This window comes from Bombus impatiens, unplaced genomic scaffold, assembly GCF_000188095.3.
Source record: "Bombus impatiens unplaced genomic scaffold, BIMP_2.2 scf_0142, whole genome shotgun sequence".
Lineage (NCBI taxonomy): Eukaryota > Metazoa > Arthropoda > Insecta > Hymenoptera > Apidae > Bombus > Bombus impatiens.
The window spans coordinates 3,024,113-3,048,369 of NT_176561.1; the positions used below are offsets into that span (position 1 = coordinate 3,024,113).

General features: G+C 37.6%; 1 protein-coding gene and 1 long non-coding RNA gene across 3 annotated transcripts in view; one reads left to right on the top strand and one right to left on the bottom strand.

The window, feature by feature from the left end:
* Positions 1 to 580: 580 nt before the first annotated feature.
* LOC117151306 lies at positions 581 to 17,952 on the bottom strand. The gene is made up of 3 exons (XR_004461120.1): positions 17,943 to 17,952; positions 14,931 to 14,935; positions 581 to 717 (listed from the first exon to the last, which is right to left on the bottom strand). It is a non-coding gene; the product is annotated as an uncharacterized LOC117151306 (long non-coding RNA).
* Positions 12,186 to 24,257, top strand: part of LOC100744480 — a 29,672-nt gene continuing 17,600 nt past the window's right edge. Inside the window, exons 1-7 of one of the 2 annotated variants that reach the window (XR_002946094.2) lie at positions 12,186 to 12,640; positions 13,304 to 13,972; positions 15,986 to 16,089; positions 18,288 to 18,464; positions 18,937 to 19,119; positions 19,669 to 19,851; positions 20,378 to 20,828. Coding sequence is in view for 1 of the 2 variants with exons in the window: in XM_012382065.3 (XP_012237488.1) it covers positions 13,554 to 13,972; positions 15,986 to 16,089; positions 18,288 to 18,464; positions 18,937 to 19,119; positions 19,669 to 19,851 (1,066 nt within the window). In the remaining variant the exon portion in view is untranslated. The remainder of the gene's footprint in view (positions 12,641 to 13,303; positions 13,973 to 15,985; positions 16,090 to 18,287; positions 18,465 to 18,936; positions 19,120 to 19,668; positions 19,852 to 20,377; positions 20,829 to 24,257) is intronic. The other variant, XM_012382065.3, reaches the window with a different exon arrangement.

Here is a 24,257-nt window from a genome sequence, read left to right on the forward strand (position 1 = left end):
AGCAGAAAGCTACTGTACAAATAAATTTACCTTTTATTTCGATAAACTTCACTGTAAAAATGCGCCCAAGTTGTGTGTCGATCGAATTAAAAAAATATTCGAAGTGCAAAGGGTTAAAGTTCGAAGGGGAAGCGACAAAACGATCGAGCAATCAGTCGCGATAGAAAAGAATAATTAGACGAGAACGAACAGGTTGCGTCCACTAAACCTGAGATTATCTTAAATAATAGGCGTTAGCTCTCACAGGACACAAAAAGCATGCTGCGAAGTCAGAAAAGAAAGAGCGTAATCTAGCAGAGAGCGATTTATTTTTTCAACGACAAAAGAGAAAAGAGAATCAAACCTGAGAGACAAACACGGACTCGTACCACGTTAAAACCTGTCCAGCTTTCGCACGTTCACCATCCGCAAACTTGCTTTTTCTCGATCGACCGTGGAACCGTGGGTGCGAGCGAGCATTGAAATCGATCCTCTGGTCGGTGATCGAGATCGATCGTACGTACGATGAAAGGCGAACCGAGGATTTCGAACGTTTCGAAGAGGAAGCACGTAACTTCGCTCCAGGAAATACTACTTCCATTTCTTGCGAACGATGGTGATTGAAAGGAGGAAAAATCGATTGAGAAATTGGATTAGATATAAAAATTCAGGAATTGGATTCAGCTTTAATTCCGTTAGAAAACGTGTTTGAATCGAAGTTGAAGAAATAAGAATTTTCTTACTATCGAAGATTCTTACTATCGAACGATTTCTGGTATTCAAAATTTGATCGAGACAGTGTATAGAAAATTCTTAATTGTCGAGTATTTGGGACGTTTTCTCTGTCGGATATTACAGGAAAATTCTTCGAGACAAAAATTTCGCATCCGCGATTAACGATCTTAAATACGATCGATTCTGAATGTTAAGAAATTCTTAATGTCATAAACTTTATCAAACGTTACAAAAGTCTGTCTTGCAACGAAATACTTTAAGAGAAAAAGCTAGCATCCACGATACCACGTCGCCTCAGTCTGGAGAGTCGATCGACAAACGTAATTCGCGTGAAATCTTTAGCTTAAGCTTCGTACACATCCTCGTAATCGAACGTCAAGATAAACGAGCGAGAAGATTGAAAAAGGAAGAGGGTCCACAGGGGACGATTCGCTTGACGAGTGAAGAATAAAATCGAAACATTATGCAAAAGCGAGTCGACTATAGTCGTCGGCGGATAAAAGGGCTAATCGAATTGTAAAGCAGATGTAACTGTACTCGTAACGTTTCAAGGAACACTCTGTACATAAGCAAACCGCTCGTTCATACCGCATTTCATAGATCATCCTTTTTGCAGCCGATTTCGTACACCTTTAGAGACACATACACACGTACGTTCTACACTTACAGAGACCAAACAAATTTACACGACTGTCTAACACATAACAACAACACGAAGAATCGTTCCAAAGGATGAAAACGACGAGGCTCGTCGCGTTAATTAACGACCCGTCGATTAATACGCTCATCGTCGTGGAACGGAGATAGAAGAGATCGCACGTATGAAATTGTTACACCAGTAACATGTATACAATGATACGTTGCGCGTATACAGGGTGTAAAAGAAATATGTGCCACGATCTTATCGTATTCGGCTCGTTGTGCAACCATATCGTGGAAAATAATTAGATTTCTAGGTCTGTTTTCTTTTTCCTATTTTTAGAATATAGTATGGAAAATTTGTAACTTTGACAGTAGATGCGTTTCGCTTTGGAATCGATGGAATTTCTTATTTATTATAAGCTCGTATCAAGTAATAAATTGCTACGTTTGAACAAACACTAGTTCCATGGCATTACATACAATTAGTCGATAAAAAGTTAATAAATTGATCGAAAGATTGATAAGAATCGTTTCGTTCTTTAATGAGACGATACTGGAGTTTTGTGTGTCGTTGAAAAACACGCAGCAAATTCTTGAATTTTTCAGTTAGTTGGAATTTCTAGATCTATTAGCAAAATTCTTTAAATCTGCGCTTTTTTATTTGGTTTAAATAGTACGTTGAAGGAACATCATCAAACGATTCTTTTACGCCCTGCGTATACGAATACACAACTACACGATACATTCACGGACACGCGTAGAATAAATGTAAAGGGACAAAAGGAAATTCATCGTTTCTCCGAGTGTAACGCGCGCGACCATATTGTTTGATTATTGTTAAAAATCGCAGACGCTTTAATTGTTTGTTCGAATTGTTGTTGTTCATTATTGTTACCGTTGTCATTATTATCGTCGTTGGATGTCGCGTAACGTGATTACGATCACCATTCAGCCTGTCGATTTGTCCTTTTTTGCGTGCCGTTATTATTATTATAGTCATTACGTTATGATTACAACCGTGAATATTATTATTATTATTATTATTATTATTATTATTATTATTATTAACATCATCACCGCGACGATGACGATTATTATTGTAATTGAATAAAACGTTCACCACGAGAGGTATGAATATTTATCGAATCTTTCATTTCGCTTCCTACTATTATTTATTTTACTCTTCCAATCTTTTAATTCCCCGTTTCCTCATATACTTGAATATTTTGATATAATTGTCTGTTAAAAGAGATTGCTGAATAATAAATTACGAATTAGTCGTACAACATATTCGTTGAAATCTTAATCGAATATTATAAACAGATTGCATATGCTACTGTAGTCTAATAATGTAATAAATGCTTTATACGCTAAATAAGAATAGTTTTCACCTGTGCTCTTCATTTGCAGAGGATAATAGAATAAAATGATATATATCGTTGGTTAGATAGATCTTACGTAAACCAACTTATTACAGAACGTGATATCTAATATTTGAGAATTACAAAAATTAATTAAGCTAAAAATTAAACAGATGTATTAATGTGCGCCAGCGATCGAAATTTACCACAGATTCCTTGCTTATCACGGCACAGTAAAAGTATAACCGGTAAAACAGACGAAACGGGAAAGTTAACGGCCGCAGTTAATTCAGAAATCTGTTTTCGAAGCTCGACGCGTTTGCTCGTAATTACGTAATTACACATCATTCTCGCCAATTAAGCTCGAATTATCGATTTCAAACTGATTACCAGCTAATTGCCTCCTGTTTCGAGGACCACTAGGATGACCACAGCTTATAAAACAATCGGTGATGTAATTTCGAGTTAAACGATGATAATTACGTAACTTCGAGGCCGCGTGAGTTCTTATTGATAGTTGTTAACTGCTGGTTGCAAGCCTTCTGTTGTAGTAAGTGAAATGAATTTATCTCCTTTATACAAAAAAAAAGAAAATATCACTTTATATAAGTACAACACTAAGCCAAATCCGACTAGCATTGTTATGGTTAACTTGAGTTAACTGTAACTCGAATTTTAACTAGATCTGCACAAAATTTACCCCAGAACCCAATAAGTAGCCATTTAATAAAATTAGTGAGTTGACAAAGGGTTAAGGGTTATAGGTTAAATTTCTCTTTTATAATCTCACAATTGTTCATCAAATAGGATAATGTTAATACAATTTTAGCTTGTAATATTTATTTATTTATTTCTTATAAATTTGTTTATTATTGTTTGCAATGATATAAAATGAAATTCCCAAAGGAACGGCAAATTGTGTTGCATATGAACTGTCTGTTTAGCTTTCGCTGCTATCTAAATAAAGAAGAACGATACAATCTAAAACGAGCTTCAAGTTGAACAATTGCCTTGCTTAATTCTACGAAATAGCGGCGGTGTGCTACAAATAAACGAAGCGTCTCGTTGGATTTAGAAATAATTGAATTCTCACGATAATGTTCGAGCCAAACGACAACTAGAAGGAACAGAGAACATGTCGAGATCAGATATCACACGGCTAAAAAAATACGAAGGAAACAAGTAGAAAACACGATATATAATGCATTTTTCACAGACATTTTCTTTTGGTAAAAAGAAATGTAGCGATAAAAAAGGAAAGAAAAAGGAGAATGAGAGAAATTCTGTTGAAACCAAACATTTTTCCATTTTGTTTCAATCTTTGCTTAAATTGGATCTCAAAGCTACCTCAAAATTCGATTCGATTTCGATTGAAATTCAAATAGAAAGATCTGTCGCATATATTTTTGTCTCAATTCGGATATAAATATAAAATATTTCAAAGTCGTTTCGATTTCGATTCAAAGTCAAATTAAAGATTATTCTAAAGCTATTTCAATTTCAATGAAATTTTACTGAACGATATTTCAAAGTTCCCTCGATTTAATTCAAATCTATCTATATGAAAAGAATATTTCAAATATAACGTAAACCCATTTCGATTCTTTGAAAAAGAATGCTATAATTTAGAACTTATCCGCGCCGAGCCAAGAATAAGAGTTCGCCTTTGCGAAACGGTAGGCATAAGATAAACAAGAGTTGGCGGAATGTCAAAATATCACGACGCCCACCGAGATTTTTTTTTTTTCGACATACATTGTCGTGATACGTATCAGTGGATGTACCAAGCTGGTCGATTGCGGGGTTGGCTTACGCAACACGGTACCTAGGGTAGACATAATGCATAATCTCGTTAGGAATCTCCAAGGGGGTTGCTGTCTAAGCTTTGTCGTAAAGCTCTGCTAAATCACTCGATCGCGTTGTGGCATAAGATATTCCGTGAAAATACGTTGTTTACCTAGAACTGGTATGTTACGTTAGTGGATAAAGTTAGGATCGATGACGACGTAGGGTGGCGGTTGTCGATACCGATACCATTGGATGGCTGCTCGTTGTTTATTGCAAATAACACGTAAGGGAATTATTCGAGCGGATATTACATTATCACTGAGATATATTGCTCGAAGAAAGTATATTTATTAAAACTGATGGTTACAGAGGAACGCCGTTTATCTAAAGTCATCAGGAAACAAATAGTTGACATAACTGGAACTCGTACGTATCGCAGGGATGAAATTGTTCCACCAGCAACATATATATATATAGGGTGGTTGGTAACTGGTGCTACAAGCGGAAAGGGGGTGATTCTAAGCGAATAAAAATTTTTTTTAATTTTTTTAAAAATCTACAGTGAGATCCGTTATAACGAGACGTGATAAAGTGCACGCGTACCGAGCGAAAATTCAAAGTCGATTTTCTCGAAAACAAAGCCTCGAACGAAAAATTTTTATTCCATATTTTCGACTTTTTTTTCGCGTAGAATCATCCCCTTTCCGCTTGTACCACCAGTTACCAACCATCCTGTATAATGACACGTAAGAAGCATACAAGATGGAAGGAAACAATACGCGACGATTTTATCGAATCCGATACACTCGTTGTGTAACGATGTGGAAATAATCAGATTTCTAGGTCCCCTTCCTTTCCTTTATTTTCAGATAAAATATGTATTGATATTTCTGGAAGGTTTGTAGTGGTTTCGTTAGTCGGCATTCCAATGGAAAAGAGTTTATCACGAACGTGGCTCAAAGTAAACGATTTTTTTCTCAAAGGAGATTTCCAATCCTCGTAAAATTCCATTAAATCGGTCAAGAACGTGTACTATAGACCATAAAGAATATTTTTATCTCAAAGAATATTGCACTCAAAGCGGTGGATCAATGTTGAAAGCCGCTTTCAGGTTCGAGGCATCCTTAAGACATACAAAACGTAATTTCTTTCGTTCTGCTTGGTACTATCCTTTCTGCGGGTATTTTAGTGCATTTTACCCGACAGTACAAATTGCCTGAAGATTGTGACACACTTTACTATATTCATGGTTCTGCGTTTCATAATGAATGTTCGTAGCATATTGTGAGGTCGTAGGATTATACTGTTGCAAGAGTCCTTGATGAGGTAGCAAAAATTAAATCGGTTTGAAATACGCGAATTCTCAACGAATGAAATTAAATCAGAGGAAATTTGAATAACTTGATCAGGCATGCAAATCTTTCTTGTATCTGTTTACGTGAACAAGTTCACTGCGCGGTTCATAATCTATGATAATTCTTATCTTCTTTTAGCAGTCGGTGAAAGGATTTAGTGTTTTCAGATGGAATATTAATTTTATGTTAGTAGTAGTTCCATTTTAAGTTAGAAATATATTTAAATATCTTAAATTTTCGTTCATCTACTCTATACGTTGAAAAATAAAGAAAATTATGAACAGACAGACGTTACTTTTAAAAATTTATGAAAAATCCAATTCAGCAACTTGCTACCTGAAAGTCTCGTTTAACGTTTTATTGAAACCTATTAATCCTGTAAGCAATTAGCAACTGTTTCTTTTTTTATGGTTCGATCCCCTATCGTTACGGAAACGATATAGGTTTCGCTTCGATTACTATAACAATACCATATAGTGCATCGCGTTAAAAACCGAAGGAATAAAATAGGTGAGTTAAAGATCCAATTTTACTGAACTTCTCGAGAATTTGCGTATCAAACGAGCCGTGACTAGTCGCACATGTCGCTATATTTTAACAGTGCGTGCCCTAAGGGCTCTATGCCCCATTCAAGGGGTGGATCGGGGTGGAAAAGACCGCAGGGTTGCACGTGACTGCACCGCAGACCGGATGCGATTTTTTTCGTTTCACTAGGAAATTGCCCAGGAGACCGTGTGTCTAATTCGCCACGTTAATGTTACGCGATGATTGCTGCGAACCGTATGTGAAAATCGAGGCGAACACAGTAATAATATAAAAAGATATATATATATATATAACATAAGACGATGTATACAAGGTATAAAGGTATAAAATAATTAAAAGTTAAAAAGAATCATATTCTGATAGCAGTACAGAAGCATATGATGTCTCTTGACACAATCATTTAAATTAACTACGTAAACAAATATATTTTGCTTTACCTTGGACTTTTAACAAGTAAATCACACGTTTCGAGACGATCGTTTAAAGGATCTAAATATTCCATCGAAAATTTCAATATTCAATTCAAGATTTAAATATTACCAGCAAAGATAAATATTCTCAACCCAGAATTTAAATATTTATCTAAAATACTACAAAAAAGAAAGAAATCTCGCCAAATCTTCAACCCACTGAATCCTTCATATCTCAATCCTTAACCCTATTTACCACTCAACATCCAACCGCATAGTCAGCGTCTACGAAATCATTTAGCCTAATAAAACAAGCAGACTTTGGCATTCACCATCAGTAAAACCTTCAACAAATAAATCACACGTTACGAGGCTATCGCTTCCAGTTTAACACATTCCTGTCAAATCTAACGTTGGCCGTCTTCACGTGGCGGCAGATGCTCGATATACTCGCTTCCTGGTTTTCATAGACGTCTAGAACCTCCTCCAGCTTGATTTACGAACAACAGGGGGGATCGATGACAACCGGTGTACATCCGTGGAAAAGAAGCTTCCTGGCACGGCGCAGATGCACGTTACGAGAACGCACGTGCCACGGACAATAGACCAATCGCATGCAGAAGAGACGCTCGACACTTTTGCTCGCTTCTTCGACAATGAGAGCAAGGACACCCTACATGTTACCTGTGAGGTAAGACAGTCGTCCAGAAGTACGTCTGGACGATGTTCAGATAACGGATGTTCCTCAGACGATATGGACATTAGAGGGGCGAGAAAGGGTGAAGATTGTATAATTTGAATTTAATGTACGAGAATTTGAGACATGGATTTATTCAGGTTTCAGTTTAATACCGTATTATAAAATAGAGTGTACCATGCTTTGTCGTTAAACTAGAATCACACGCAGAAATTTCTTGTCCTACGGAAGTAATTTGAACATTTAGAATGAATATTCTTTGGCGCTTATATTGTATGCGTTACATAAAACATTTTGAGTCTAAAACAGTTTGACTGTCATGATTATACGATATATACGCTTGCAGCAAATATTTTGTAATTTCTATACATACTTTTAGATTTGACAAGCTTTTCACAAGCTTGTTACGCTTTCTTCGCGCCGTATCGGGCAGTTCGTTTTACTGGGAAATATTTTTACTCTTCACCCTAGCGTTCTCTGTTTATTCTTTCGGGGAATTCGGCTCTTCGCTTAATATAGCCATCAATTGTCGATATTCTCGTGTCATTGAAATAAAAAGAACTTTCCTTGACTCGTTAATTCTGGAACTAGCAAACTCAGATTTCTTGTTTCTGTAATTCCTAGAACAATACTAACGCTTTGGTAAAATGAACATTGCACTTTTATCGAAACAAGGGTAATTTTAATTTAAATTTAGGGAAAGACTGGTAAGAATTAGTAAGATAAAATCGAGATCGCAAGTGAATCTTTATTAACATCGATCAATTATATACGGTCGTCGATACATATGGACCAGTTTACGACAAATGTCGCCTGTGGATTGGATGGAAAAATGGTGTTGAAGGACAATGGGAACAGCTGGATCACAGATCGATCTATGCAATTGTTTAAGAATAGAAACGAGGGATTAAATGTGGGAATGGGGCCGAGGAAAATGTGGAAATTGTGATTTCGGGATAAGCTCGATGCATTGTTGCTATTCTAACACTGAATGCATTCTGCTCCAAGTATTGGGTGACGATCAGTGATTAGTCTGAACATGTGGTATAGTAGAACAAGCAGGACATTTGCGGATCAGCGTAATTTTCAGATTACATACGATATACATCGTCAAAGAAGTTGAAGAAAACATGAAGGCTACGAAGAAAATTTTCTAGATCTTTCTAAATAAATTTTATATTTTTCTACGACAGAAAAATTCGAAAGAAACATAGGATAAATAACAAAAATCTTTAATTAAATTAGGAAACGGAAATTAAGTTACGTTCCTATATATTTCTCTATATCTAACACCATACGTCTTCAACATGTAAAACATTCTCAACAATCTCTGTTCTGTAAAATTCTTCTTTGAAAATTCAATTTACATTCCCCAGTGTAATCCCAATCCAACAATTTCGCTCGCGAAAAGAAGAAGCAATCCGACACATGCCAAGAAAGCCCTTACAGAGGAAAACAAAGAAATTCTTTGACATCCGAGGACGTTTGCCCCATCCGTTCCAAGGAATCGAAACGAGAGGAATTGTCGCGACGCGAATCGAAAGGAGCAGCTGTCGAAATCACAAACCGATATTCCATGGAGGAAAGCAAGCTAGAGATTAAAGGGGAGGATCTGAAGAAGGGAAAGCCACCCCGGTACACTGGCGTGCCCTTCACGCGGCCGAAAAACGTGCACGTGCTGTTATAGGGTGGCCCCCTAGATCAGGGATCTCCAACCACTCGGTGCTTTCCAACCACTCGCAGAACTTTCAAATTAATTCACGTTTCCCTAATCAGGCAATTAAGAAAAAGCAAACTCATCGATGAGGAAGCACAAAGTTTCTGTTCGCCTCCATATTTACTTTCGTTGGGGGATGATTTATATAAGGAGTATATTTAAGCAACAATCCTTGCTACAATAGGTTACATTAAGTTTTGAAAGTTGGAGATCGCTGTACAATCGAAGGTTAGACTGCTAAGGGTAGAAGTAGAGGGCGGGTTGTTCGTGTGATTCGCAGCTTGCATTATTAATTTCGAATACTTTAATTTACTCCTTTGCTGAGTATTTGTAGACATTGTGGTTATTATTATATTTACTGTCACAAACTAATATACTTTACTTCAATAAAATTTTCGATCGGAAATTTTCCTAAGATTGCAAAATTCTCATATGAACTCTTCCATGCAACACGTAATCTGCCCATCTTGCTTAAAATAGTTCGTTTTTATCTTTTAGTCATCTTCGTTTTTCTTCGATCTAAAGCACGCAATCGTTATTTCATACTACTTTTATAAGATAACTTAGAACCGTATTTAAAAGATTAAAGAAAACACGGAAGATTTCAAATACTTGGGCGTATCTTAAAAATGAAAAATACTAGACAAGACGTCTTATCCAAGAAGTAGAGTAACAGTTCCAAACATTTGCTCTTAGTATATAATATAATATATATAATACAATATATATGAGATATATTTATTTAAACAGCCTGATGATAAATTTGTATAAAATAATTCAACCGCCCGCCAACGTTACATCGCTTGAAACTTTTTGAATTCTCGTTAAGTTCTTCATCTTTAAACTTTTAATCATTTTCAACCCGAAGGCACTTACTAACAGCTTCGAGTGGTAAGCTGGCGGGGGACGCCGGCTTCCGGGGGTAGCATGGACGCCAATGGCTCATAGGATTCGCAGTTTAGGCTGTCAATGTTAGAGAACGGACTGACAGTACACGCTGCTTCGTAGCACACGACGACGAATGGTCGGCAGGAGCGGGCCTCTTCGGTGCGTGTGTTTCTTCAGTGTCGGGCAAGACGCCAAACACCGCGTTCGTTTTATTCGTTTACACGCGGCTATCCAAGTTTTTTCCCTCGATCGACGACAAATCGAAAGTACGGCGGACTTTGATTATCCATAGAAACACGAAAACATCTCGTTCATTACGACAAACACCATCAACTTATTTCAACTTTTTATTTCTTCCTTTTTTCACCTCAACCGATCCTGCGATTTATGTGTAAAATTAAACTCGGTCTTTTACTGGATTTTTCTCATTGCAGAGGATAACTAAAGTATGAAAATAAAGAATGTGTGTAATGGAAAATACATGTGTAAAATGTAATATATAAAATAAAATATTTAAAATAAACATATAAAATGTGGAAAATACAAAATAAGCGGAAGTTGAAGAGTTCTAAGTGTCGTAGCGTTCGTTCGAACTTTTCACCCCTTTTTCAGACCCAGTTTTTACATTCGGTAAGACGAGTCGTTTATCATCTGTGATCTTTGAGTGGAAAAAACGAACTGTGAGAAGAGTGTTCATGAATCAGATGCTGTTGCTTTATCTCTCGCGAGTTTCGAGGATACGTAAGGTGATTTTTTGAATTTCTTTGGTGTGGCGCGAAGGCAGACTATCATGTGGACTGCGAGGCAGAGATAGCGAAAGAGCGTACTGGGATTTTGATGAATGGCTCCAGCAGCTTTTCGCACTGATTTATCGCGACGAAACGTGCCGACAGAGCTTTGGAAACTTCTTCTGCCTGTTGCAAAGCTAGATAGTATTGCGTAGTGAAAATTTATGCCACTCGAAGGAACTCCAATATCGGCGAGATGATTAGGATAAAAGGAAGGATGATTTAACATTATCAGGAACTATAATTCGCCATGTGGTTCATTGATATTAAGAGGGAAATTGTTGGCAATAGGTGAATGCAGAATGTATTTGTTTAAGATGGAAAGACTGCTGGTGATAGCGAAAAAAGAACAGCGAATGTTGGTCGACAGCGGCTGATAAATCGAAATTAGAAAAACGAGATCGATGCCAGTCTTTGATTGATCGATCTGCGCCTTTGGACGATTGTTCATTGAAAAATTGTATGTAGGAAATTTTTTAAATAATTAACAAGTTGGTTGTGATTTTATAAAAATCAATTGGCAAAAATAATTCGTTCAAAAGGAACTAAAAAAAAAAGAAAGAAAGAAAAAAGAAATTGGAGAATTGGATATCGTATTTTTGAGAGGAATTTATAGAATATATGAAAGCAAATTACCAATATATTTTCTTACAAGAAATATACGGAACAAAGAAAATATTTAACGAATAAAATATCTGTCGGTGTATTTTTGTAAAGCAACTCCCAAAGGATTTGAATAAATATCGTAAGTAAGATTTCTTTCGTTGCCGTCAATATCTGACAGACTGATAATGCACATCGGAGTATAAAATCTAAGAATTTACCACGGGAACTCCTGAATGTTTACGAACTACTTCGAAGAAGATTTAAGAGCTTAGAGTGATATCGAGTAGTACCAATTCAAAAATAGTCGAGCATTCGGTTCGGTCTTCCAGAACCATTCTAACATCATCAGCACGTTCCCGAAATAAAACAGAAACAACGTCATTCACTTCGAAACTGACCAACAGCATAAATATAACAATCTTCAATTATCCAGATCTTCGCTATTCAAAATATTTCGCTGAATCACACAAACAGCTTTTCAAATACACAGAGTGCCATTTGAAGAATAGTCAAACTTCTCGAAAATCTCTTAATTAAACAGAATTTTCTATTTTATCCCTAAATGACTAATTTCCATGTTAAAATTAAAAAAAAACATTTGCTCTAAACTAGAATTTTCTATCTTACCGCAAGGGGGAAATTTTCTATTTTACATTAATCAGAAGAAAATTCTCTAAGAGAATTCTAAAATTTAAAGAAAAGAAGGAAAAGATAATCCTAGAAAAATAGACGAAATATACGTATACTAAATATTTAGCGATCGATCGATATCAAACAAAACGTACAAGAATTTATGACTGAAAATCGAACGCGTTTTCCCGATACTATCCTAATCCGTGTCCTTGGACGATGAGCATACAGCGTTGTGTAGAAACCTAGTACTTGGCCATGGCCGATTAATCGTGCACCAGGGTGTGTATCTTCGTTGTGGCAACAAACCTGGAGATACCAGGAGGCGAGAACGGGGGCCGAAAATAAAAGAGAGCTACGATCTTCATCGAGAAATAATCGTACCTCTTCAGTCTTCCCAGACTTATCCGACTTACTGGCCGCATTCCCACGAGAATCCTTTGAAAATTTATCGGCTTCGATGAACAGGAGACAGAATAACAGCTCTAGACGTTACTAGTAAGTTCTATTTGTAAATCAATCTTACTTTTACGATAAGAGTAGTGAGGATTGTAGATAGAGCAGTGTGTAGCTTATGGAGATTAATGTATAGCTTGTGGATAAGATTTAGAAGATTAGAAAGAACTTTTTTTTATGTGATACGGAATTGGACATGTTTGTACAGATGGTAGATGCGAGTAGGTTAATTAATTTAACGTAGCCGGGAACGGATTTATTAAAGTCAAAGAAAGATCATTATCTCTCATTTTGTTGAAAAAAAGAGAAACAATAAGCAGAATATATACCATTACTCAAAAATATATAAACATTAAGTTGTTTATGACGGATAAAATTTGCTTTTAAGAGTGAATTACAACTGATAAACGATCGTCCTAGGTTTTTCTATTTGTAATTTTATAACTAGTTTGCATTCTGTCGCAAACGACTACGAGAAAAGATGTCATTTAATTCTGGGACACCCTGTACAGTGTCAAAAGAGGTTCACAGAATTTGCAAAGCGGAATAAGAATTTCTCAGGGTAAAAAAACTACTTGCTACTATTTATCTCTGCACCACTTCTATGGAACATTCTCTAGAGCCTCGTTCCACCAGAATTCAGCCTACATTCCGCCCTAAAGCTTCTTCCCACACCCTTCACACTTTGTTCTATGTTTCTCACAGGCTCGACGGAAAGAAAACAGAAAAGAGTGTCGTTGACCCCAGCCATAAAGTGGTCCTCGAGTGTCCGAGCGCGGTTTCGAGGAGCAAAAGAGCCGCTGGCTGGTCATATCAGAGGCAGAAACAAGAAACAGAAGGAAATTGGTCCACGTTATCGACGCACTTGATTCCTTCGCCGTCTCGAGGAGGCTAATTTTAAGATCATCTCGAGAGTGAAGGAGGACTACTTCGACCTCTGTGATGATCAACGGCCATGGCGCCAGGAGCAACGACCCTGACGAGTCTTCTGTTGCTGTTGATGACGGTGACGAGATGCTCGTTGACGAAAAGTTTACTCGTGAGCACGCACGCGCCATTCGCAAAGACTCTGACAGGCGTCAGGTTAGCGGGTGGTTACATGGAAGTGGTCCAGGAAGATTATTGCTCGCATGGTGCTGTCCGACTGACCTGCAGGTCTCTCAAGGCGTTCATCTTCGTCCTGGAAGCGGAGTATCTGTCGAATCTTACGCACGCTTGCGGATACGATGTGCAGAAGTTGATGGAGAAGAAAGTGTACAGGACTCGAGGTAGCAGTATGTCGTTCAAGAAGAAAGAGCTGAAGGGAAATTATATCGATGATATTGAGGATGAACAATTCAGGGTGGTAGATATTAGGCAGTCATTGAACAGGAGGTATGTCATGTAGTTTGTTATGTGTAAATTAACTTTTACTCTGTATATGTTTTTGTGATACCCTTATTTACGTATTTACACGGTTTTCTAATGGACGAAAGTATTCAAAAAGATCCGAAAGAATTCGTATTGCATCTTTGAACATTTTGAATTATGACTATTTCTTTCGCTATATCCGCAAGGATATAAATTTATTTACACAACGTAGTTTAATTATGAGGAAATAAAGTAAACGAGTGAAGGTGGAGGAGAAATAAATTCCTGATTTCTCGGTATCAACATTGATCGATGTAGCTCGAGATCGTGTATTCTGAAGTTTTGTGGGTTTACTACAAGCCACTGCTTTCGCTTTTCATCACATTTCCATACAATATAACTGTCTCCGGTAATACGAGTCACCCACTAGGCATCCGCAAAGAAAGGAAGGAGCAAAGAATATTCGGTTTGGGTTAGGTTACTTCACTGTAAACCACAGAACTAGCAGGTCATTCCTGCCACGTAAATACAGAGTAGTTATAGAAACAATTTTTCTCCAGGTAGAAGTATAAATTCAATTCATATGATTGAGAGAAGTAGGTATTTTCGTATGCAAAGACTCGCCAGAAGTAACAGCAGACTTAGACAGGTCTCCACTCTACTTTTGCAAGAAACAGTTTTTTTTCTTCCTCTGCTCCCCCCCCCCCTCTCTCTCTCTCTCTCCTTGAAATTTTCTTCTTTGTAATCGTATGTGCCACGAGGGAAGCGTGTTTTCAAGGGTGGAACGAAATCTCGGCACGCAAAATTGCCGTTTGATGTGCGCCAGCAAAGCGTACGTGAAGTTTTAATTGCCTTTTGAGCGACGTTCGATGCCCGACGAAGGAGAAATCGTTTCCAGGAGAGTACATCGCGCGTCAGGAGCACAGCTCGATGAACTTTGTAAATAAGGGGTTGCAGCCACGAACTAGAGGGAGCATACTACCCTCTCTTCCTCTTTAGGTTCGAGTTTCCGGCGTCTTCTCGTTCGCCAACTGATTTTGTCACTGCTTATTTCATTGCAGAAGTGCCATTTTGAACGAATATGTAAACATTTCAAATAATTTAAAGAACGTTCTTTTACAATTAGAGAAACTCCCAGTATGGGACCATTCATCGGACACTTAAAAAACGCGTGAATACACAGTCACAAATTTCTCTGCTATTTTCATGGAAAATCTGTCAAGCATCGCACTATAAAACGTTTTACTTTAGAATGAAATATCACTCATTTCGAGTGAACGCGCTTCAAACTCATTTTGATATCGAAAACGTGACGATGAAAGAGTCGCGAGCCGAAAAGGTTAGCAACGCTGAAAAATTCAAAGGGATTCCTCGCGTGGGTGGCGCATGAAACGTTATTTCCCTTTTATTTCCGGCCAAGGGGAGCGAAGCGATAAAATCGACAAAAAGAGAGGGTAAATCACCTCCAAGGGTAAAAGGAGTGAGAATCGACCCTATATGGCCATTGTTTCATGCAACCAGGCCGCTTTCGATCCCCTGCGCAACAATCATCTCGATCTGAAAACAATCGCGATTTCTCCTTTGTCCGGTCAAACGCAGGCTGCTCGCGCTTTTGACACCCGGTACACACCCTCTAATGACCGACGTCGCTTATTTAATAGACGACACTGCACCGAGAAATCGATACAATCTGCGCTGCGCCGTTTGCAGTACGGATATTTATTGGCATGCGTGTTTGAAATTGCGAAATTGAACTTCCTGATCCGTTGATCCGCGATAACATTTGATAAATTCGGTGCATTTCTCCGGATATTATTACAGCAAGAAAATACTACAAGAAGAAAAGAGAAATTTTAATATAGAATTTAGGATTTGAATATTTCTAAAGTTGAAATAAGGAATACAAATTTGGGAATTTGAAAAAAATTTTAATTTGAAATTTCAGATCTTGAATTCGTAATCCGAAGAGTTTAGACATGAACGTATGTTTAGACGAAATATATTTTTTAACGAAAGATTTTTGTTTTCATACTTTAGATGTTCCGGACAAAAACATTGTCGTTACAACCTCACCACCGAACAACCAGGTGCTGTTTACTGGAATCCTGCCACTTTGCAGTTAAAGTACGCGTGCATTCCTGGTAAGTACTTCCAAAAATTAAATTAACACATACATAGGCATGAACAAAGCAATAATCCTTTCAAAGTAATATGTAATATCTCCACGCTCTGAATAGCTCTATAGAACTTATCGCACGAGAAGCAGGAAGCACCTGCATTCCGGTTTCTGTTTCTCACGTGTATATTACCTTCCTGCTCATAGAACATAGACAATCGATTGTCAGTCACGTTCAATCGATAATCTTCAATCTTGATAATCCAGAAAAATATACCATCTTTAGATGGAAGCTAAAGAATGAATGCTATGTCACGTACGATACGTTCATTTTTTTGTATCTTTCAAAACCATTTGTTATCCACGAACTTGGTGAAAATTAATTTCTAAGTCATTTATAATAAGAAAATATTCTGCTTATCCGAGTAAAAGTTTCTCAATTTTCTCATTTTTGTATGATGTAATTTCCCACCAAAAGTTACGTATGTAAACAAATTTTCCTTTTCTTCAAGGTCACATAAAACTTGTCAATAAATAAAATTCGTGCATTTGTGCTAAAATAAATTTCCCTTTTATTTCTTTTCAACGTCGCGTACCGTTTCCTATAATTTTCTAAAACATTCCGAAACTTATACAGAACACGTGATGCATTCAATGCAATTCCAACCTTCGATTTCAAAAGATTAAAACTTTCGCCCAAAAGTTTCATAATAGCCAACAATCCGCTTGGAACATGACAACGTCTCATAATGAATGGTATGTGGCGCGCGACAAAAGGTAGAAATTCCTGAAGGACACGCTAATCCCACGTTTCTATGCAACTGCGCGTACCCTGAGTTCGTAATATACGCGAAAAAGGATCATTGAGTACAGAACGAAGGTCCTTGTATCCCTCGCGAATTACAGTCGTCGAGCACCTTTTCAATCGTACCAACTTTCTACTTCAACTTTATAACGATCCTTCCACGATTAGCTACAATAGTATTATATACGGTAAAAGCATCAACAATTATTAAAAATGAGAAACTAGAATTTTTTATATCAGAATCAAATACACCTGGAAACGTAGCCTTTAGTTATGGGGTAAATTAAATATTCTTTGCATTACTTATGTACTGTTGCATATATCGTCAAAATTACTGTGAACCATTTTATCCTACACTGCAACAAATTCTCCATTATTACTCTTAATATGATAAAGAAGTTATAAACAAACTACTATAAATAAACTATTTTCAACCGTCAACGATTTTCTAATGACCTATTATAGCAGCTGATGCAGATGTGGACGATCACTCGCAAGAGAAAAAATTGGAAGATAAATAAGCTGCACATTGACTGTGTTACAAAAGAATCTATGGTTTCATGATCGAAAGATAAAGTTACACGGTCGTGTTTCTGCGTCATAAATTACTCCTAACACACAAAGAATAATATACGCGCTTCGTCTCTATTACTACACTAACACTACTACAGTACAACAGTAAAAAAATTATTGCTTATAAAATCACAATTCACGACAGAAACGCTCATTATAAAAACTAAATCCCATGTCAAAATTACATGTCACGTAATTCACATCTTCGACGCGAAGACGTGAAACTTCTAGTTCGATAAAACAGCAATTTTACCCTTTCGAAAGAATAAAAGCTCGAAAAGAACGAAATTACGAGACAACGAGCACCTTCTTCACGGTGGGAAAGGTGGGAAGGGCCAGGCCACCCCTTCGACGCCCTACAACCGGTATCAACCCCCTCCAGGTGTAGATATTCTCCGGTCGGTTCGCCCCTCCGTTGAAAAGTGGGGCAAGGACACCCTCGGTCAGACCGAACGTCGCACAATGGTGGCCAGAGTCACACTCAAAATCGACAAATGGACCGAAACGAATGCAGATGTTGATCCGCGTCCTTCTGCCGGTAAAAGTGTCGTCATTTCGTGTCTCTATAACTAACAATGCTCCCAGAAGCTCGATGGTTGGTGGCTGGCAATTCAATTGAGTCGAATCGAATGGGAGAAAGTAGGGTTTCCTCGTGTTAAAGCTTTCCTTCCTCGTTCATATATTAGGGAAGAAACTTAATTTTCTTTCCACCCTCGGTGAAACAGCTAAATCGTAAAAAAGGAATATATATGGTTGTACATACATCGACAGTATGTTGTTCAATTTTTCTTTTATTCTTTAGATATATCAGCTTGAATTTATATGATTTTTGGCGGTTGTTTCAGAGGCTGCCGTGAAGAAATATTGCAACGAGGAGCTGAAGGTGGTCCCTGGCGAGGGTGGTTTCATAAATTCACCGGGTTATCCGCTTTACTACCTCGGTGAAAATACGTGCGGCTGGACCTTCAGGTCGGCTCCTGGGCACAGGATAGTCCTGACGCTTCACGACCTGAATATCCGGGGTGAGTATCGATCCCAATGAGCTTCCCTCGCTACTCTTCTGACCCTCCGATTAACTCATATGGATCTTGTATGGAATTGATTACGAAATCACGAGCCGTGACGATATATTTTGCCAAGGGAAATAAACGAGCTTCGAGAACGCATTAGTATTTAATCGGCATTTAAGAAGATCAAAATACGTGCTTGAGATATAAGCTTTATATCTGTGAAATTTAATCTTTTAATCTTCTTTTCTGTTTTATTTGGGATTCGTATGAAGAAGCTAAATTTCAAATTTAGATTAGGGATTGAAACTGAAAGAAGAAGTGTGAAAAAATTATTTCCGTTAAATTATTATGTATTGTACTGCACAATGTTATTGCAATATTTTTTATAATATGAATAACGAAAGAAGATAATTAAAAATATAAGCTTGTATTTGGATAAAGGATGGTGAAAAATATGAGCAATAAAATGTTCTAACTGTTTCAGAGCCTGAATCGGATGGAAGTTGCGTAGACATTCTAAGGGTGCGGGAAAAAGGAAAAACGTTGTTCGAGAATTGCGGTACCGCGGCTGGCGTCAAGGTCATCTCAAATTCGAATGTAGTTACCCTCGACCTTGTCGCCACGAAGAAGCTATACACGGCACGAGGATTCTTCTTGCAATATCAAGGTCGGTCTAACCTTATGAGCACAACGGTAATGTGCTTCTTTTACCTATTTTCTTTTTGCTTGAAATCAAACCTCTCTGAGAAGGATGGAACGCGATACGCATAAACGTTCACAATTACGCAAGGAATCTCTCATCCAGAAATAATGTTGACGAGTCTACTTGTTAACACGCGTCTGGCTACCTTCGCGTTTTGCTTGACTAATCTTTGTTCTTCATTAAGTACTATATTTTAATATGATTTATATTATCATACATATTATCGAGATTCTAAATACAGAGTCCTTCATTAAAATATATTATTTACTGTCTGTAAATATTTACTTGCATCGTATAATTTTACGCTCATCCGTTGTCAATTACTATAGCAATCTTGTATAGAATATAATCTCCATGTTTGCTTTCAGCTACATAAATAATATAAATACAATAACAGTACATGATTAAAATCATAAAACATAGTCGTCAAGATGTTAACATATCAATTAATTATCATTTGACACGATGACTAGAAACAGCAACTCTATAGATTGGTGATAATAAATGTTTTAGTGCTAGCCTGTCCAGATGTCTCAGCACCCAACGGAAGTTACGTATTGAATGGTACTTTGACTACGAAAACCTTTTTGTGCAAATTCGGCACCGTATTCCCTGACAGCAAAGAAAGAACAAGGATACTGGAGTGCAAGAACGGCAAGTGGAATGAGAGTGTCATCAACATGCCGAGTTGCATAGGTAACCGCGATTCCCTTTTTATCAACGTATCTTTGCTTGCATGTAGCATACCGTTAACTTAGGAAATTAATGCGATACATCTAGCTAACTATATGCAAATAATTTCTATATATTGCATAATTTAAGAGTTTAATATTATATGTGGTTCATGGAAGTTGAATCATCCCCTAGTAACATATCTTAATTAATATCAAAATTTAATCAGGACGTCGACTTAAAAAACCACTAGAGAATTATTTACAAATTTCTCATAATTATATATATATATATATGTTACAACTAATTCCACTAAATTATTAGTTAAAAGAAAAACATGTAGGATAAGATCGACAACAATTTTGTGTGTACTTTTCATAACAGTTTAAGCTATGTAAACTGTAAACCAATTCCAACATAACTCTGAGAAAATATCGAATCACCTTCCATTTACCAATATCCACTATTAACCAAACAGTACGCCGATGTTAATGCCTTCGTAAAAAAAAATATGAACAATTTATGGCGGTCATGGCGCTCGAATCGCTAGCTACGTCCCTCACGGGCCTCCCGGGAACCCATGGCTGCCCATTGCTTTCGAAAGGTGAAGCTTGTGGTGGGGGATATCGTGGTGAACGGCGGGGACATAGGAAGAGGGGTTGACGGTGCGCGGGAGACGGGGCGGGAAGAAAGAAAAAGACGGAGGGAAAGAATCTTAGGGCGGAGAAGTATTCGTGAAGGCACCATACATCGGTAGCGTCGCGCACGTAACGACGCCAGTCGTCTCGACGCCACGTGTCTCCTCGAAAAAATCGCTTGAAAACCAATTTCCTGTGCGAACAAACTCGATCGTGTTTTTCGGTCGAATTATATTTTCACTCAATTCATCGTTGCTCGATTGACCAGTGATATCGATCTGGAAACACTGATATTTGCGAAACGACAACGAAGAAGAGAGTAACACGCATTCAACCATATTTACGTCATTTCAACACTAGCAGGTAATTTTTTAGTAAACTTTTATAGAATAGATACCTTTTATCGTGTTTTTTTTAACTTTGTTTAATGGCGTATTTTGTGGAAATTATTTATCGTTTCCCGGAAACCGCGAGGTACGAACGAAAAACATAAACCCAATGATAAAGCACACTCCGACACAATAAATCAACGTCCAAAGACCATCCGTATTTCTTTGCTATCGTTTTTATTTTCCTATTTTCGTTTCTCGCGATTGACAGCAAACCAAAATTTCGCGTTCGAGTGAATAAAAGATGCTATATGTATACGCGGAATCAGATCCATCTTCCGCTCGAACTTTCGTAGCCGAGCGGAAATGTGAATTAATTAACGGCACCCCAGGTCTTTCTTCACGCTGCCAACCGGGTCTTTAAAACGTGATGCGTTCAGCGGATTATTAATTATTACCCTCATGTTCTCTCGCTGACGGGACACCTCCTTATTCTCGAGTAAACCTCTTCAAATTTACGCTTCTGCTGACGTCACCATAAATTTGAGAATCGTATTACACATACTTGTAGAAATATGGAATTCTCTATTAAATAATTATGTATATTCTCCATTCTTCGTTTTATAGATAAAATAACGAGTTGAAAATCACAGTGATGTATTTATATCAATTTATCTAAACTTAGTTAAAAATAAAATTTGATTTTATACTAGTTCCTAAATTCTCAGAATTTCAGATCTAAAATTCTAGATTTTCATTTTTACTAATTATCCAAATTTTCTAAACCCTAAATTTCTCGGATTTAAATATTTTATTCCTGACATAACTTTTTATAAAACGAAAAAGGACTTCAATCTGATCTAGCCTTTTATCATCAACACTAACGGTTGTATAAACATTGATATTTACCTCCTATCTGAAACTTTTCGTAATCGCGTGATTGGCGCACGCGTTATCGACCCGACACGGCTTCCTCCCGAAAATCGACCGATCTCAGTGACGATACACTACCGTTAATTCGGCTGGTCGCCGCTGAATGAGAACAAGTTCGCTGTTGAACAGCTGCGAGCTAAAAGAAAAGTTCTGCGTGTAAAAAAAGATTGCCTGAACCTTTTCGGTAGCTTTTCACGGCTCGCGAACAAAGGAGATCGGGAAGAATGTGTCTGTCCAATGTTCTTTTGTGCGGCCCTCCATTCACGTCGATAATAACTTCGTCGGGCCCGGAAGGAGTTTCCTCTCGTGAGAATATCGAAAAATTTTCGCGCGCAGGCTTTTACCAACCGTAAGAAAATGCCCGCGAGATTATTACCTTTCTTATACGAGAAACTTGGAATTTAAAAGCAATAGAACGAGGCCAAGTGGCTTGTATACCGTAACGGTGATTGAATTTCCAAGGAGAAGATTGTTAGCAGTAGAATCGATCTCCTTTTTTTTGTTAGAACAGTGAAAGCATTCATGGAAGGCCATTAATGAGGATTCTATAGATCGAAGAAAAGAAATGGAAGGATAATAGCTAAGTAGTTTAGTATCGCGTACGTTTGTATTTGAAACTCGCTCGAGGCGAGTTGCTGGGATAGAAATTAAAATGCCTACTGTTTTTGGTAGAATTTGAAAGAAAAAACCTTCTAGTCGGAAGACAATGAGTGTATTGTCTATAGATTTGCTTCTCCGGGTCATATGCTGATGAGTACGTTCTCTTTCCATTTTGACAGTGAATTCCAGAAATATATATTCTAACTCAGAGGTAGAACGGAAAGATATATTGATATTCGTATTTCATTTATGAAATAATCGAGTATTTTAATTAGGTTCTAAAAATCAATTCAAATTATCGGTATATTCCCGCGCAAACAGTCAGCGTGTCAATTTTTCGCTGCCTATATCGTTCCGGCAAGAGAAAGAACTTTCGAAATTTCCTGCGATACAGCTATACGGACACACATTCACGTGTATTACATCTGCATACATTCCAAACGAATGCATAATTTAAGGTATATGCAGTTTTGGTTAGTAGTGTGGTTGCACGAACGTGAAACGTGAAAAGGTGGCAGTTCGTACTCGTCGTGCTGGTGGGGAAGAACGAAGAGTAGGGGAAGACAGCGATGAAAGTGGAAGGGGTGATCACCCCTATCGCCTCCCCACTACCTCTGTCTCCTTCCACGCGGAGATAATTTTAGAGTCGACAAAATAAAACATTGGGTTGCACATGTTCACTCAGCAGCTGAGACTAAATTGAACTTCGAAAAGGCGAATTGGAAGATCTATTAATTCAGTTTATGCAACTTTAGATCCTTAATTGTAATCAATGGTTTGTTTGGATCCAAAATAAAATACATTTGATGATTTAGAAAATAAAGAGAAAGATTATGTAATGAAAAATATCTCAGTTGTTTTGTAATCGATATGTAATTATAAATATTTTTTATTTATAATTATTAATAGTAGTAAAGAGCATTACAAAATTAATAATGAATGGAAATATGATATTATGCTTTCAGGCGATCTAGAATTTTGAACAGACATTAACGTAATTAATATGGATGAGGCGTCAACTAACGCTTGATACCACGCTAGTATAATACATACAAATTATTTTCTACAGTTCGCGTTTCAAAGTTTAACCAGCTGACTTAACGAGCGCGCAATAAATTATAAATAGAATCTCATTTATATTTTCCGATATATGCATTTTGTCAGAAATGATTTAACAGCAATATTTATATAAATTCTAGGAAAGACTTACAAAAAAATAACTTAATAATCCAAAACAAAATTTTCTGAAAATCCTATAGAAATCCCCAATATAGAAATACTAAGAAATGTATATGTACAAATAAAGGAATTATTGAACAGAAAAGAAACGCCAGGTTATGCAGCTCAATCATAAAAAAGAAGTAATATCGAAGGAACGTCATGCAATGGTCGTGATAGGAAAGGTGATCGAATTGAAAGAGGACAGCTTGTTTCATCCTGAACAGAATTCGCGTGGGTGGTGGTAGAAAAGGAATATCGTGGTGGGGATAACGGTTGCCCCTGTTTATTCCCCCACCAGGCTCACTAGTGTTTCTATCTCTATCTCTCTACCCTCACCACGATGAGGTTTCTCTGAAGTAGGGAAGGTTCGTGTCCAGTCGTCGTCGGAGTTTCTGATAGTAGAACCACGCGACTCTTGCCGTCTTATCGCCTCTTGCTTTTTATCAATGGAGAGCTCGTGTCACCGTCTTTCACGTTTACGTACGCACGCCTCGCGATTACGCTCAACGACGCACGCGCGATATCGTGAGGAAAAAAGAAACAGACGCTCTGGACGCCCGATTCCAAGGGAGATCAGCACGGAATCCTGCCCGTCGCGTTTCTGGACGACGGAGAGTTTCTCGCAATTCGAAGGGAAGTCGATGGAATAAAACAAGCCGGTTCAAAGGCCCACGGTGTGTGTGTCACTCCGATTGGTTATATAGCTTCG